Raw genomic sequence first — 17,948 nt, 5'->3', positions numbered from 1 at the left:
CTTAGCTGTAAAGGCAGAGCTGTACAATAATTAAAGGCTGTACATTTTTTCTCAGAGTTCCTGTTGTCACCAAGCTTTATTTCAAACAGAAAACCCAGAAGGTTGAAGATAACGGCCTAGGAATCTCCTAACAAACAAAACACTCTTACTCTGCAAATGTTGTGTAAAATAAACAAACACTGCGGGGAAAAAAACTTCGATGGTGAAGGGGTGCAGAAACGTATTTCATGAGACACATGAAATATAAAATATTGTCTAAATGTACAGATCGTTTATTTAGTGGGAATTCCTGTGGAAAACCAAATAAACAAGTAGTAGCAAATCGAATAGATGAGGCCTTTTCCTAGGGGAAGTGTTTGGTAACGGTTTTGGGTCTTTGTGTGTGTTGTGCTCACCTGTCTTAGAAGGAAAGTGCCATAAAGAAGTAACATTGCGGAGAATATAATATGGAAGCTGGGAGCGGCATATTTTTCTGAATAGACTGCATTAGGAGCATTTAGTTGCTCCCTCAAAGAAGAAAGTTTCGAAGATAAGTCAGATTAATAAAGTTGTGGTGTAAGCAATTATATTGAAGGGGTTTGCAAAAATACGACATAGTAGATACTTTTGACTAGACGGTATTTTTGTTGTATCTCTAGAAGGGTTGTGTGCAAGCATGACTTGGACACAAAAGTTGTACATCCAACATGTTGCTTTAAGAGCAATGTAAAGTAAATGGCCATGCAATGGTCAACAGTGAATAGCACTGTGTTGGCATGAAAGATTAAGGCAACTTGCACACAGTTCTAGAGAAAAAAAGCCATAAAATAGCAGTTAAAGTGTGATCATATCAGCAAAGTAAACACATCAAATAATACACACTGGCTGTCAATTATAACGCAGTGTGCCACTTGCAGTCTTATAACAGGACTACTTGATTCTCCATCAACAACACTTAATAGGAACTCAAATGGGACAATGTATCCTTTCACAAAATGTTATGATCTCGATAGCCCAACCAGAGAATGGCAAACCAATAAAAAGACTTGAAAGCCAGTGGCTGAAAGGGATTTACCCAAAGCCCATTCTCTCTGTATTCTGCTCTATTTTGTACCTTTTGAAGAATCGAGCTAAAGATTTTAGAAAGTCCTATAAGACATAGCAATTCAGGTGGAGCCAGCAGATTGACTGGTTGGTGCGGAGAGGTGCTGTCAGGCGGAGTCTCAATTTTAGGCCAACAGGCACGCAAGAGCTTATACATGACTTAGCAAACATTATAAACTAACACATAATGCTAAAAGCATCTTACTAAAAAGTAGTTCAGTAATTTAGATTAATAGGTTAGGGGTGAATAATGAATAGTGTTTATGGTGTATTTAGTTTTCACTTTCTTTTTTTAAATGCTGAGGTATTTATTAGTATGTGCATAATTCATGCAAGAACCGCAGAAGAACAGCGCATAGTAAATCTAGTTCATTAAGAAGTGCCAACATTTGTAAGTATGCTGATTTTGGGAGTTCGTGGTTGGGCTTGGACATATCATCTGCAGATACAAGATTATCTGACAGATTTGCCCTAAGACGTCTGTTCTACAGGAGCTTAACTCAGTGGAAAGGATGAAAAAACAATTGCCAGTTTCCCTATTCTATGCAAAGGTTATTGTTTCCATTTGGAGCTCGGGAAATCTAATGGGGTGAACCCTAAACCGGGGTTCTCACAACAATAATCCTGTTTCGGCCTTGTTATACCGCGTCAGTGAGGTATAGCTTGGATCCTCTGGCATGCAAGCAAGGACCCACCTACTCCTGAGCATTCCCCTGGCAATTAGGGTGTTACTTCGAGCGCACAAAAGGTGATGGTAGGAATGCTTGCAAAACATGTAACCCACTGGCATCGTTCTGGGTAGCATCCCAACTCACTGAAATATAAGGCTTCATACATATAAATGTCAGCAATATGAAAATAAAAGATAAAACATTGCTGTATGTTCTGGAGTCATGTACCTATTGAAATGGATGTTTCCTTCCAGTGGGACACACGGAGTGTCAAAAGTGCTATCTCCCTAGCATATGATAAGCTACACAAGGCTCTGGAGGATCAGAAGGCAGAGATGCTAAAGCGGCTGCAGAGCCATGATGATACCAACCAAAAGGAGATGAACAAGAGACTGGCCATGATAACTGAAGATTGTGAAAAAATCCAGAACACTTTGGATGACGCCCAGATCAGGCTGAAGGAGCAGGATTCTTTAGAGTTTCTCAAGGTGGGTGAAGTGACACTTCTTCTCAAAATCACTTACTGCAGCAGACAAATCTACAAATTAAATAATAATCCACAAGGTGCAGTTTATGTGTGTCAACTTTTTTGATATAATAAAACTTTTTTTTAGTAGGAAATCAGTTGTGCCCACGTAAAATAGTTCTAAAGATTTTGATTTCAAGACAAAATTATTTCACGTGATTGCTGAGTGAACGGTTGGAGCGAATTTGTTTAGTGACAGGTTCCCCTTTCAGGGCTGAATGACTATTGTCCATTGCCTGAGAGTTAAGTACCTGTACACACTGTGAATAAGAGCTGTCTTTAGAAAATATCCAACACAGTAGCGTTTATAGATTCAATGGATGAGTCTCTTTTCAACCACCTCCCAAATAAATGTGAATCATTTGTTAAGTGCCTCCACCCTGCTGTTTGTTTGTAAGAGGGAGCAAGGCAACCACTATTTTCTTCTGATTGTTATCTCCATGTGGGTTTTTGAGAACGACAATGAGGCTGAAAGAGTGATTGAGGTTGACAGTGGGTAGAATTTGAATTTTTAAAGGAGTTTAAGTAGAAACAGCAACATTTTTACTAGTTAAGGATGCAGAAGTCTTCTTTTAGAAAGGGCCAATTGGCAATTACAATGAGGAGAGAGACTGTTCCTCCCTTCGTTTCCTATTCCCATTTCTCCTCATACCGCCACTGAGCCTGGAACCTTGGTCTCCTGAATCCCCAGTCCCAACTCTTACTGGAAATCCCAACAAACACCTTTTCCACTTCTGTTTCATGATAAAACATATAGTTCTGTGCTAAACCGGAAATGGAAATTATAGTGGGTGCCATTAGCTGTGAACCTTTGAGCTTTAGTATTTCTGCGTGCAGTGAGAGACTCAACTGAGTTCATCATTAACAACAAGCTTTATTCGGTTATCATAACCATCAAAGCATCATAATACAAATGGTTTCGGAATTTAAACATATACAAAAGTATAAAGAAACATAAAACTAATAAAATACAATCTTAAACTTCATAACATTAAAATGCTTGTGTACCTAATATTAATTCCAAAGGGAATTATTTAAAAAACGACTTTGCATATGCCAAGCGGCCACAAGGAACTTGCTAACCATAAGGCTTAAAAAATTAAAGGTATCACTTTTTAAAATTCTTATAGCTGTACAGCACTGGCTCAAACCCAAGTCTCGACAAATTGCATGGATCCATTTTGACTGTGGAATAGAATATGCAGGACAGAAAAACATAAAATGCTCTACAGTTTCTTAGCTACTACGACAAACTGGACATAAGTCAAAAAGTAGAGTTGGTCCCCAACTTTTTGATGAGAACAGCGGAAGACTCCCAAAGCGAAATCGTGCGTACAGGCCCTTCCCCCCAATAAATCAGGTATGAGATCTAGGTACGGTTCATGCTGGGGGTACCATTTGAAGTCAATAAATAAGTTGGTCAACCGACCATATGGTTTACAGCAGATGGAATCGTTTCTTACATAAGACCAATAAGCTGTTTTCAGAATGGTTTTATGAGATTTTTCCAAGTTTTGTGGGTTCTCCCAGAAACTTCCCAATCCCAAGATGTAGAACCAGTTTGACACATGTTTGACCCAGGGGATAGTAACCACATTCGTCCTCTTTAATAGGTTAAGGAGGCAATCTCTGTATACAACAAGTTCCGGAACAGTCCAAATCCTTACCCAGAAAAGCAAGGGTCTTAGGGCTATCAAGTCAGCTATACAGTTAAATCCAAGGGCCAGAAACATTGGGATCAGTGGTGTGCTACGAAGGCACGCTATTTTTTTCATAAATCTGTTTATTGGCATTTTATCATTACATTGCTTCATGTTTTGATACTTGTTTCATTTTGACATAGTATGGCGTGCATTGTTTACACCATTAAGTATTGGTTGATAAATAGGTAACACATTGCTACGGCATATTGTACAGCATATACTTGTAGTTATTCAACTATTTATCTCGTTCACTGTGCAACCTGCGGTTGTCATACAGTGTTGTTTTTATTGTTTGGTATGCTTTACCATTGTCAGCCCGTTGTGTGGTTGCAGTTTGAGAAGTCGTAGTGTATCTAGCGTCCATTAGCCAACTCGTCGCTTGACAGCGTTCGCCGGCGTAACGTTGTTTCCATCACACATGTTCAACTGGGGGCGACTTTGTTAAGGAGGCAGAGATTATGAACTTTATATACACTAACCTTTGAATAAAAAAAAGAAAAACAACGGCAACATTTGCCGGTAACAGACACTTGTACAAGTTTTTCGCATGTAAATATTTCCCTGTCGGGTGGGGATCTCATTACTACGAATTGGATTGCTGACGGAGGGGCTGGGCCAAGTGTTAAGTCAAGTGAATGCTGTCGCCCTGCTTCCCAGTGTCGAATCGTATCTCGCCAACTTTCACATTCAATCCCCCCATGCAGTGCATTTTCTCATCAGCAGATACTCGCTTGTGCTAGTCTAATCCCTCCTTTACTGGGCACACTCCCATGTTACGCAGTCGCAACAACAATCCCCCCCAGCTGGCGGACAGCGGAAACTGTCGCAACCCCAAGACCTCCTCCCGTTCCAGCGCATTGCCCTCTGCCCCCGCCCATACCTCGAGAGAGCGCCTCCAGGCCTGTACCGATGGTGGATCCGGTGATTTCCACCTGCGGGTCACTAATCGCTTTGCCACAATGAGTCCTAAGTCCGTAAAGCGTACCTCCGCTCTGCGCTGCTTGCTTCTGGGGAATAGTCCCAGAATGCATGCCTCCCATGTGAAGGGTATTCATTGTAATATACAGTCAGACAAATTGTCAGTTACCACCCTCCAGTAGGAGCCCAAGCTAGGACAGGACCACAGCATGTGTAACAAGTTTGCTTTGATCTCGCGGCATCAGGGACAGGCCGCATCTCCACGAGCAAAGTATCTGTTCACGCGGGCTGGCGTAAGGTAGGCTTTGTGCACTATATAGTATTGAATTAAGCGAAATCGAGAATTGCGAGGCACGTTAAGGTGGCCTGAAAGAGCAGACCTCCATTGCGCTATCGAATCGCCAGTGTCTGTTTCCCATGCTGCGCGCAATGTTTCGTTCTCAAGGGCGGTTTGGACTTTTAGGGCATCTGCCAGCCAGCTAATCAAGTGGTGCCCCCGACCCACCACTTATAGATACTGAATCAGTAAGTGAGTAGGAGGAGCCACTGAGATGTCTCCCCACCCGGATCCCAGAGCCCTCACCAAGGAGCAGTATAATAGAAACTGGCCAGGTGGCAATCCCATCACCTGGAGCCTAGCAAAAGGGAGCAACTGGGTTTCCTCATATATATCTCCCAATGTGTACAATTCTATTTCGTGCCTTGTGCGTAACTCTGATTCTGACGTGACTCTGGGGCTTCTTGGCGTGCTCAATAGCACCAGGGCCGGTGCAAAGGGTATTACTGAATCTGTGAGGTGGAGTGATTGGCGGAAACATCTGTGGGCCACTCTGAGAAAGAGTTGCCGCGGGGTCTGCGCATGCGTGAGTGGGTGGAATAAGTGCTGTATCTGCTGGAGCGACCATGGTCCACTCTCCGATGCTGTGTCTGCTAGCCACATGGATATCCACTGAAGCTGGGCCGCCAGGTAGTAGTGTTCCAGATTAGGGACTGCTAGTCCACCCTTGTCAGGTGGTAGGTACAGCTTTTTTAGAGCAACTCTACAGCGGCCGCCATTCCAAATGAATTCCGTCAGTCCTGTCTCCAGTGTCCTGTAGTAGCCGGGGGGAACGTAGTGCAGGAGGTTAGAGAAAAAATACAAGAGTCGCGGCAGAACCACCATATTTAGGAGTGCTATCCTGCCTGCTACGGACAGCGGTAATGTCCTCCAAAACATCATTTGGGACCTGACTGAGGACACTGCTTTTGCAAGGTTGCCCTCAAATATATCTTCCTCGCGGTGGTAGACTCGGATACCCAAGAATCTAAACGTGTGTGGTTGCCATGGAACGGGGCTCTCTGTCAGAATAAGTCCCGGATCCGAGAGTCCCCGGTCAAAGGGAAAGAGGCAAGACTTAGACCAATCGACCCTGAGGCCAGATATTGACGCAGAATGTTGTAGAAGCGAGCCGGCCTCGGGAGGGATCCGCGTGACATCTCTAAAGTATAGGAGAAAGTCGTCGGCGTATAGCGACACTATGTGAAGACCATCCCCTAGAGGGATTCCCCAGTTACTCCCTTCTTTGCGCAAGTCCACGGCTAGAGGTTCCATAGCAAGTGAGAATAACAACGGTGAGAGAGGGCAACCCTGTCTCGTACCCCTACGCACCCGGATCGGTTCCGATATCTCGGATCCCAGCCTCACCCGGACTAGTGGTCTGGTGTATAATAGTTTAACTAGACGAGTAAAGGATGGTCCTGCTACAAAGGCACGCTATTAAAGCCCTGGCAAAATTATTTTCTCCCACTGATAATCTTTTTTAAAAACCCTCACATTTCAGCACCATAAGTGGCCGCTCCCTGCGCCTTTGCCAGATAGACTTTAATAGCTCGGGATACAGCTTTAGATACAGAGCTTTTATAAAATCGCAGGACAGCGGCCGCTCTATTCTGGAGGAGCCCCACACTTTTGCTAATCTGGTCCTCCCAATGTAGATCACTTGATACCCTCACATCCAGGTAATCTATAGATCTAACCCTACTTAAGAAAATCCCATCCAAATTAATAGTGCATCTCCTCCAAGGACCAGGGCTGAACACCATTAATTTAGTTTTGTTAACGTTCATCTCCAAACCATATTCCATACAAAAGGATTTAAATCTGTCAACGAGGATTTGGAGGCCCATGGGGGTCTTGGAAATAAGAAGAGAATCATCAGCAAAGAGTAGTGTATAGGAATCTTCTGCGCATTCAATGTGGGAGCATCATTTAGGCAAGAGTACAGAGTTTGTACCACCTCGTTAATAAATAAGGTAAATAAGATAGCTGCCAAGACACAACCCTGACGAACTCCCCTCTGAATGGGAATTTTTTCTGTCAACTCTCCTTAGTCGCCCCATCTCACTTGCGCGTATGTGTTTTCATGCAACCGTTGTAAAAGGAGGATTATATTTGTTGGAATACCCAACCTATATAATACTTCCCATAGTTTTTCCCTTGGGACCAAGTCAAAAGCAGATCGAAGGTCCACAAAAACAACATATAGATATTGCTTGGCAAGGACCACATATTTCCATTGTAGGAGCACCAGCCTGAAAACCTGGTCTATCGTGCTAGTTTTAGGGCGAAAACCACCCTGTAACGGGGAAAGGACCTGATGATCTTGTACCCAACTTATTAACCTCTCCAAAAGCTGTTTAGCGAACATTTTCTGTAAATTATCAATAAGGCTAATGGGTCTGTAGTTTTTGGGGGTTTGCATTACCCTTTTTATAAATAGGGATTATTTCAGCTCCTTTCCAGGTACTCGGGATTGCACCACCAGCAGCGATTTTGTTCAAGATCAGATTTATATACCAGGACCAAATGATTGGTTCAGATTTATATAGATCTCCCGGTATCTTGTCCGGGCCAGGTGCTTTACCTGATTTTAGGGAGTTGATTGCAGCTATAGTTTCCTCTATAGAGGAAAAGATGCACCCCTTGGAGGTGTAGATATCCAAGTTAAATAAGTCTGGGCAATCCTGTCGGACTGGCCAACAATGAAGAGACTGGGTCACAAATTTGGGGATTACAAATTGGGAAATTACAGGGAGCAACATAGAGTTGGGTGAAATGATCCACCCAGCTCTCAGGTTGTATATGATTCCTGATACTGCTCTTCCCCCTCTTTGTCCTTTGGACAATAATTCCCAGAACAGCATATTGTTATTACATTTGGTTGCAACAAGCAAGTCCTGCCAGATGGAATCTTCCCATAACGTTTTTGCTTGCGTTAGGACCTTCTTATATGTGCATCTAGCTGATTGGATCTCACCTTGGGGGATAATAGCAGATTTTAGTGCCGGCTTAGCCTTTGTACAGTCCTCATTAAACCATTCATTATTGTTCATATTGGCATCGAAAGGCATAAAGCAAGTCTTTTTGTAGAAGAACCTCTGCAGTTTCTTCAACATATCTTCGTGGATATTAGGAATGGGAATATTATCAACTTTGTTCCTCATAGACTGCCATCTCTTCAACAAACGATTTGTAAATCCCACTTATCAAATAGGGGTTGGACAATACCTTTGGCCAACAAACCCTTGTATGATTGTTGTTCAACAGTGGGGTAGGAACCACTGTACGTTCAGTGATCTCCTAAATGCATCCCCATCAAGGTATGAAGCAAAGGATTATGATCACTCTCCCATCGGGGTTCCACCTTCATATCTTTTAGTGAACTTCCTATCAAGACCAGCTAAATTCCATGCCATTATAGAAATCTCAGAGTTGACTAAATCAACTCCAGGAATGGGGCAAACAGCCCCCTTCAAATGCATATCCCCATTAGCTACTCCCGGGTGCACCTCCTGATCAACATTTAGTCATTCAATAACTGGCAATGTATAAGAGGTTTTGGGTACCACATGTGGCTTGCATTCTATGACAGAAACTGACTTTTTAAGGAACTTGGTAGGGTGAGTACAGGGGGGGATTTAAAGCAAGGCTAATGCCAGCCCCTCTTATATCCCTAAGATATGTGCGTGCTACAAAGTCCATAAGTTGGTCCGCCAATAACCTGTCAGCAAGATGTACAGAAATAAAGTCAGAATTTGGCCCCAAATGGCTACATCTGTCCACCTTAAGAATGTCAGAACGAATGACTGAAATACAATTACGCCGGGCACTTAGCAGGTGAATGACTTTATTAGTCAAGGACTCATGGTTCTCAAAAGAACCAAACGGCAGCTTAGGCACATCGACCATATAAATAGTACTATCTTTGCTTCTTGATCCTGGACACTGGTCGTACTGTGAAGTGACATCGGTATAGGGTTTAGAAAGTTTGATGAGGGGTCCAAGGGAGCTAACCACTCCATCAAGGACTTAGGGGGGTGGCGTCCCTCCTGGGCCCATCATCAAAAGCATCTGGCCGGGCAACAATATGAATGTGGGTCCCCCGGGGACTCCTGATGTTAGGAGCTCTGTTGTGTTTCCGCCTTACCCTTACAGGTTCTGACTGGTTACCCTCTGCACAAAGTATAGGTGGATTATCTAAGGGGCGGTACATAGCTATCTCTGAGGGAGGGGTATCTGCTTCTAACCCTAATTTGGACACAGCAGTACTCCCACCCCCTCTTGCCTCCCCCTTGAACAACTGTCATCTACAACCACTCTTCTGCATAGATTTCTCCTTCATTATTCCCATTAGTGATAAAACCAAAGTCTTAACTTTGTCCAACTTCTGAAGGACAAGGGCTAAATCAATTCCCTTGTCAAGCAGTTGTAGGCCATCCGAGTCAGAGGGGGTATTAATCGGAGTATTATCATTAGTAGCAACTCCAGGCAAGGAAAATGTTGTGCAAGCAGGAAAGCCTCCTTCCTCCGCCAATAGCCCAAACCGATTTATACACGGAATATTGGGGACCACCCTAACCACTGGGCTTAGCGGGGGAAAGACCACAATGCCCATGGGAGGGACGTCCCTCTGATTTAACGGAGCTTCGAAGGCACTGCAGGATGTTGCAGACGATGGATAAGAGGGATTTTCCTTGGGGGCATGAGGGTCCACACTTGTAGTAGTCTCCACAGGGGGGTGAGTTGATTGCATCCTCTTCCTCCTCGTGAATATTTCCGGAATTTTCCCCTCCTTGGATGTACCAGTCTTAGTTGGTGATGAATGAGAATTGCTCTTTAAAATAGCGTCAACCTCTTCAAACAGCAAATCAATTGCATAGAAAGAGTTAGTTCATTTAGTGATTGCGGAGCTCACTTGATTGCTGGAGCGTTTTTTTGATTTTTTTTGTGCCACTCAGTGAAGCTGGAGCATCTACAGCTTACGTTTCCCCATCATAGAATAATAAGAATCGGAGAAATAAAATAGCCCAGTGGCACCAAAATTAGAATTCCCCAATCCACGACGTGAGAGGCGCGTTGGTTTATAGCCCCAAAACAGGTAGAGGAGCCTGGGGGATGAAGTCCCTCCCCGGGCTGGTTTCCTGTCAACAAAGTCTCTTGCATGTCATGGTCTATAAGTAGGCGTCATGCCCTCGTGGATGTTTCTCTACAGAGTGCTAAGGACTCTGTGCTACCAGACTGCAATCATGGGCATTCCTCAACTGAGTTATAACTATGCCTTAGCGGAGTCTCACTATGTGGAATTCCGCAAAGTAACAAAAACTAAAAAAAAAAGCTACAGGAGTTCTACTAGTGGTTGGAGCTCTCTGTTGCGCCATTTCGCATTGCATTTGACATCGTATACAGCGTGAAGTTGAAGTGCGTACTCACATTCAAAATCTCACGTGAACGGCACCAAGCGGTACGCAATGGTGCAGCCATCTTGTTTTTCTCTCTGTTTATGATACTGGGGCTTCAGCTTCCATCTGTCCTCAATCTTTGCAATCCTCTACCCCATACTTCATCTACCCCTATTTTTTAAATATTGTATTAGTGTTTCTTTTTGTCTCATTATTTTTATGTTGTTTTAGTATTTGTATTTTTTTTCTCCCTTTTTCATTCCTTTTCCTTCTGTTTCTTTTTCTTTTCTCCTACCCTACCCACCCAGCAACATTGCAGAACAGCAGTGGGGCAACATCTGGTGCCTGTCTTGTGGGAAGCGCTGCCGTCAAGGGGTGCAGCCTCGCCCGATCTTTAGTGAGGAGGAGGTGGCAGCAGTTTTTTTTAGTTTTTTTTTTTTATGTGCAGCACCACCTCCCCTCCATGCTGGTGGCAGGCCTGGAAGTTGGTACCCCCCACCTGCCAACTCCCCCCACCCCCTTGCGGGAACGTGTGCCAGTTGGTCAGGGCCATCACCCAGGTCCAGCACACCACCCAGCAGCTGACGTATCACTGGGTGGATAATATCGACCACGAGCAGGACCTGCTTGACCTGCTAGTCATGGATATCCCGGAGCTTGGTGAGTATTAGATTTTTATTGTGTTTGTGTTCTACACTGCTAACTTTTTCTCCAAATAACATGCAGCTTCCACTCAGAAGAAAGTTAGGTTTAGTTTGTTAGGTTATTGTTTATTATGTGATCCAGTTAGAGCTAGCCAGGTGCTCGGTGCTATATCATTGATTTTTATGCTTGTAGGTAGGCACTCGCTTTAGCTGATATTTAAGAAGCCAATGCAATGCAGACTCCTCTGTCCTCCTCCTAACTCCATAGTGGATTAGTGTTATCAGTCCCAAGCAATTTCACATTGATGCGAGTATACAAACATTGTGACAAAAAAAAGGGGGACTGAGTTGGTTCAATCAGGCGGCTTGAGAAATGAGCATGGAATGAAAGATCATTCTTTGCAATGCATTAATTCTAAATGTAGATTTACTTAAGGAAATTTGTAATAGGGATTTTAGGAGTATAGTCAACTCAATAGTTGATCATACTAGCATAGTACCATAGGTGATCTGATTTAAGTATAATGTTATTGCATTTGCCTGTTATATAATTTTGTGGAGATTAATGGTACCACTAATGTATTTTTTTTAATCTTCTTTCTAATCTTACATCAGCACCCAAGTACAAGAAGGGCACTGCACCAGCGGGTCCAGCAGGAGCTGGGGAGGCGCTGATCACCAGCGCTGATGCTGATGGCTCTGCTCATCCCAGGAAGCCCTATTATTTAATATTATTATTTCCCTAACTTTGACCTCTCCTCACTATTATATCGCTTTTAATTTTGCCTTGTTTACTTTTTGTATACTGTTTCCCTTTTTTCCAACTCCCCTATCCAAGTTTTCTTTAATTAATTTCTGTTATCCCTGCATTCTTTTTTTTCTGTCTTTTATTGACCATATTGTATTCCACCCTTTCGTTGTTCTTCAATGATTCCAAATCATTGTCAATCATGGGCTATAGCTCTGCCCCTTTATTACATGAAGCTTTTGGTTGGTTTGTCTGCCCCTCTATTATGCAAAGCTTTTGGTTGGTTTGTTTACCTGGCTTTTCTAACATTCCAACAAAATGCCCAGAGTGCTATTTGTGACAGAAGATACTGCAGTGTGGAATCTGGCATCTAAAAACTGTATACTGTGTTTTTGTAGCCACACCAGCCACTAACGGACTAGAAGGAGCTGTCAAGTTCCGCCGCTGCAGGAGCAGATGCAGCACGAGGAAACGCGGCAGCAGGAACGGGCGCTAGTAAGTCAAAAATTGCTTGCTTATTGACAATTACTGTTACTATCTATAAGAGCGTTTTCATGATCAGATTTATGATCCTCCTGAATTACAGCTACAGTGGTGGTTGGGTTATTTATGGCCTCTTCTATCTGCAGCTCAGCAAAAGCACACATAATGTATGCTACAAATGATGGCTTGATGGAAATGGGAAAGAACGGAAGGTTAAAAGAAAAGGATGGGTGAAAAGAGCGAAAGGAAAGAATGTGTGGGTGGGTGAAAAAGGAAGCAGGGGTAGGTATTGGTATTGGGCAAATAGATGGATGGGTGAAAGGATGCTTGAGAGAAAGGGGGGATATTATGGGTACTGAATGGATGATAAAGGATTGTGAATTTGGGAGGAAGACTGGATGAGAGAATATAAAGCTTAAATTATGGTGGCTATGGGTATATACTGTATATAGGGGAAGAATGAAAGGACGATTGAATAATTGCTTGAATGAATAAAGAAGGGAGCTCTTCTTTTGTAGGTAGATCTGTGACGCCCCTCTATTCTTCTATAGTCAAAGATTTACCTACCTACCCAATCGCCTTACTCTGCAGTAGAGTAAGTCAAGTTTCTTTACTTCCCTTACTGCCCAGCAAATCAATTTGTTGGAATGCCCAGCAAATCAATTTGTTGGAATGAATTTGTGATGGTGGGCGAGACCAGTGAGTAAAGTGGGACTAGAAAGTGTCTGGTTTGTTTTCAAGTTTGGCGTAGGGGATACTGTGTGACGAACGTGCCAAATACAATCTACATAGCCCATTTCTTTCCGTGCAGTGCATCACCCCCCCCCACCCCAACTACTTTTAGCAGACAGGAAAATATATCTGCATTTTACACAAGACGTGTGATGTATCTTATATTTATTCATCTGCCTCTTTGGAGTCAGAGTAGAAACTAAACTACATGAAAGGCATGTGGGGAAGAGCAGGGCCATTGGAATTAAAGATAGATAATTGTCAGCAACAGCTGTCCGAGCTGCAGACAGTAACAACGTACTTGAAATGCTGGCTAGCATGCCTTCAATAATTTGGCACAGCAACTTGCACTCCATAGTGCATAATGCCTTACTCATCATAATGAGAGGTAATTCTTTATTTTTCCACTAAATGTGTCCAATTAGTTACTAGTAAAGCCTTTAAAAGAAAAAAAATTGAATCACCAGCTTTTTAATCTGGTCCTATTATGCCTTAATTATTTTCTACCAGTTAGTGCTTCTTATGTGAGGCTTGTGTAGGTAAACAAATAAAACATTGGCCCTATGACTCTCCTAATCATAAATATTAATCACATCAAATTCCATCGTCCCTAGTGGATCAGCAATGTAGTGCTACAGTGCCACCCACTATTTATCATTTAAACAAGTGATTGTTCAGACCATTGTTTACAATTTGTCTTTTTGTTATTCTTTTTCATGATACTGCTATTACTGCCCAACAACCACCACTAGCTAGGCAGGAGATAGCGGCCTGTCTATGGCAGCAGAGGCTGGGTAACATTCAGAGAAGAGTACCAGCGCCTGGTGACCCTAGAGGAGGAAGAAGCCGAAACAGCTGCTTCGGACCCAGGACCCAGCAGAAGAACACGCCAGCCCCCAGCCACTACATCGCTGGCGCCGATGCCAGCAGTCAGGGTCCCTGACTGAACCTGCTGCTGCACTCTCCTGCTCCACCAGAGCATTTCAGAGACACATGCTGCAGCGATGGACTGTTTGGAGAGCTGAAGTTAGGGAGTCTTCTTTCACTGCAGGGTTTTCCCAAGATGGCATCTTAAGGGAGTGGTAGGTAGACAGTAGTAGTAGCAGGCTATCACGCTAACAGGGAAGATAGAACTTGACAGAAAGTTCTACCTCCACCTATGCGAACTCCAGCTACAGGTTTGATCAAAGGGTAATCCATCACTGTCAACTTGATTGAAAGTAAATAGAGAGTTAGAGGGCCATCATTATATATCATAACTGTAGGAAGACTGAGACCAGACTATCACAATGACAGTATTGACACACAGGAAAGAAGAAGAGCTGATATTATAATGAAATATAGGAATATCAATTTCTTCTGAGCAATGGTGGGTAGCTATAGTATAATAAAACTAAACTTGGAAAATGAGATAATGGAGTCAGAAGCGGGTTCAGACTCCAGAATGTTTGGACCAGGTTAAGCATTTACAGAACACACACACAAGGCATGAATGAAGATGTTGATGGGGCCAGTGTGGAATATTGCTCAGTTAATAGAAGGTAGAAGGTCATGCAGTGAGTTGGTGTTGTTTACTTGCTTTAACTACATCTACATCTGCACCAGCAAGTGTGTGATTCATTAATGGTGTAAAATTAGGTCACTCCTCTAAGTCAGACAGCCCGGGGGAAGAGGGTTAGGGGCTCAACGAAGGGATGGGACAGGGGATTTGGGGAAAGGTATGACAAAGACAAACTACACAAAAGAAACGACAACAATATTCATTGGGCCGCTGAGCAGCATACCATCATCAATCTGTTGCGGAAGGAAACAAAGGGATCAGTAAGAAAGTATGACACAGCTCAGTAAAATCAGTGGAAACAGTCCTTCTGCTCTAGAGATAAAACAGATAGGATATCCTAAATGGTACGTCTTCTAGTTCTGAAATGTGGAAGATTGAATGTAAGCTACCCAGTTTTAAAAGTTATGATTGTTAAAGGGGAAATTATACTGTATTGCCAAATTGGGTGCTGCATCTCCATTTTTCTTGGAATGTCCGTCACTCTGGTGCCTGTCTCAACCTGTCCGATAGGTAATCTAGAGTCTTGAACTTTGCAAATTTTGGTTGTGCAGGAGCGGACTAGGAGAAGGTCTGTGTATTGAAGTAGCTGTATTTTAGAGTAAAGGAAAGGGACATAAGAAAGCAAGAATTTACCAAGAATACTCGGAGGCAGAGCGGGAATATAAGAGGAGTTTCACATTTGAGGGAACAATGCAGAAACCACGTACTCAGCAGCATTTCCAAATCAAAGCACCTCTCTCCCGTTCACAGAGCTGAGTGAGTACTAGGCCTTAGAGTCTTCACCATGATCATGGGTTCTCTTTAAAGTGGCAAACTTTCTCCTTTCTAGCTGTTTAGGTAGCCCTGCCCTAAATCCTTCCATTTTCCTCCTCCAGATTCAGAGTAACTCTGTTCCAGTACCAAATCGAGCGAGGTAGACTTGTGAAGTGCACTACTGTTGAAGAACAAATAGAGAAATAGAACTGGAGTATTTTTGTGTAGATTTGTGTTTTGTAAGTAAAGTGGCTGGTTTGTTATGAGGAAGCAGAAAAAGAAGTAGACCCTGCAAGTAAATTTCACTACTTTTGAAAGGCCATTCACTTTCGGGAAAAAAATGATCACCCATCAGCCCCCAAACATTGCAAATCATCAGGAACAAGTTTATAGTTTTGTTGAACTCGCTCCCTCACTGTCAGCCACCACATACATCAGTTATCACACACAAATTCACAGTTGCAGTCAATCAGAATATCCCCACTCATTGGTACAATAGTTTCTTAGTTACCTCTTCAATCTAAGCACAGTGGTTGAACAAAATATGTCCTCTTTGATGGTATCTACACAATGGAATTGGACATTGGCAGTTTTATTCAATGATCTTCTAGGGAAGTCCTAGTAGGTGAAGTATGGGATAGGCAATGGCATCTGAGGGCGGCAGGCAGCATCGCCAATGTCCTGAAGGGTATGTGGGGGCTTCTTCATTGTACATGGGTCCAACACCAATCCAGGCTGTATGTGGCTATAAAATAGACGGCTAGGCAGCATAAATCCTACACAAACATAATGTTGCACTAACATTTTTTTTAAACAAAGAAAGAGAAAGAATTAAGGTAAAAGTTTTGTGGTTGTACTGGCATACTCAATCCGGTAAATAGAGCTTGTCCTCAAATTCTGGTGGTTCACCCAGAAAGTTGGTCAGCTAACACACTTGATTTGGACCAGTCATCCTGTGGTATGAAATGCTGGTTCATTTTGATCATGGTCAGTCTGTCCACGTTTTGAGGAGAGAGACTGGTCCTTCTCACTGTAACAACTGCAACAGCTGCACTGAACACATGTTCAGCAGACACACTGGCTACAGGACAAGCCAGAAACTTTATTGCCAGCCGGCTGAGCTCTGGCCATTGGTGCATCTATCCATACCAATTCAATAATAGGTGGAATGGATCGGATGGATGGATCAAGGCAAAATGCAGAGTTGAATAAAAATTAAAATTAAAATACATTGTAAAACCAAAGATAAAATATAAAAATTAAAAGAAATTATAAAGAAAAAATATATATATATATAAAATAAAAGATTAAAATTAAACAAAGTATAGAAACTAAAATATAAACATTAACATAAAGTAAATAAAAAAATAAATAAAAATGCCTTAAAACATTTAAAAATAAATGTAGAAAAAAAAATAGAAACTTCAAAAACAAATTATCAATAACTAACGATGTTTGTATGTAAGCCTATGTCAACTCAAAGACACACTGGCTGCGCAGTACATGCATCAAATGGTTGCCAGCTAGCCACATGTTCAAACAACAACAACAAGGAGCAAGAAGAAAGCATGGAGAAATAAAAACACGTGTAAGCCTATGGCAAGGGACACTGGCTGCATGGACAAAATGGCTGCTAGCCAGCCACATGGTCAATTAACAACAACAACAAGGAGCAAGGGGGTGTGGCAAACAAAGAATACAAGCAAGCCTATGGCAAAGGAACACTGGATGGAAGCATAAAATGGCTGCCAGCCACATGGTCAAACAACTAGAAGGAGCAAAGAGGCATGGCAAACAAAGAACACATGCAAACCTGTGGCAAAGGACACTGTCTGGATGGACTAAGTGGCTGCCAGCCAGCTACATGGTAAAACTACATCCTTCTGTGCCTTCAAATATTACCTCACAATATATACACTTTTTGCAAAAAAAATAAAACGCTAACAAAAGACAACATTTTACATTTAAATTAATCCAGTGACATCCCTGCCCTAAACAAAGTGTATAAAACATATACCACTTAAACATTGATTTCATGCACTGATTACTGCTAGCACTGCCTTGGGACAACTAGCTTAATGGCCTTTTGGAAATCTAGGCAGCATACTAAAATATTGCAAATGCAAACATGTAGAAAAGGTACTGATGGGGGGGCGTGGCCTGCAGCCGATGAAGCTGCATGTCTAGAGCGACGCTACGGTGCCGTGAATGGGGCCCGACCGAAATAATAGCACTTCCAAGCCCCGAAAACAAACGGCAAGATAAGCCCCAGTGAGCGGAAACCCGCCCGATAAATGCGGTGTAAACGCTGGCGAGCAAAGAATAGCGGCTGAGGAGGAAACAGCGTGTCTCCTCGGCGACTTAGAAGAACCAAAATGTACTAGAGCAAAAAATAGACAACCTGACTG

At 42.7% G+C, this 17,948-nt stretch overlaps 1 protein-coding gene across 1 annotated transcript in view; it reads left to right on the top strand.

Moving 5' to 3' along the window:
- Positions 1-17,948, top strand: part of LOC138304327 (zinc-binding protein A33-like) — a 234,134-nt gene that overhangs the window by 161,417 nt on the left and 54,769 nt on the right. Inside the window, exon 4 of the mRNA XM_069244283.1 lies at positions 2,009-2,242. Within this exon, the coding sequence (XP_069100384.1) occupies positions 2,009-2,242 (234 nt within the window). The remainder of the gene's footprint in view (positions 1-2,008; positions 2,243-17,948) is intronic.

The sequence above is a fragment of the Pleurodeles waltl genome, chromosome 7, assembly GCF_031143425.1.
Source record: "Pleurodeles waltl isolate 20211129_DDA chromosome 7, aPleWal1.hap1.20221129, whole genome shotgun sequence".
NCBI classification, from domain to species: domain Eukaryota; kingdom Metazoa; phylum Chordata; class Amphibia; order Caudata; family Salamandridae; genus Pleurodeles; species Pleurodeles waltl.
The sequence above is the reverse complement of the archived record's forward strand: the minus strand, read 5'-3'. Positions and strand labels throughout refer to the sequence as shown.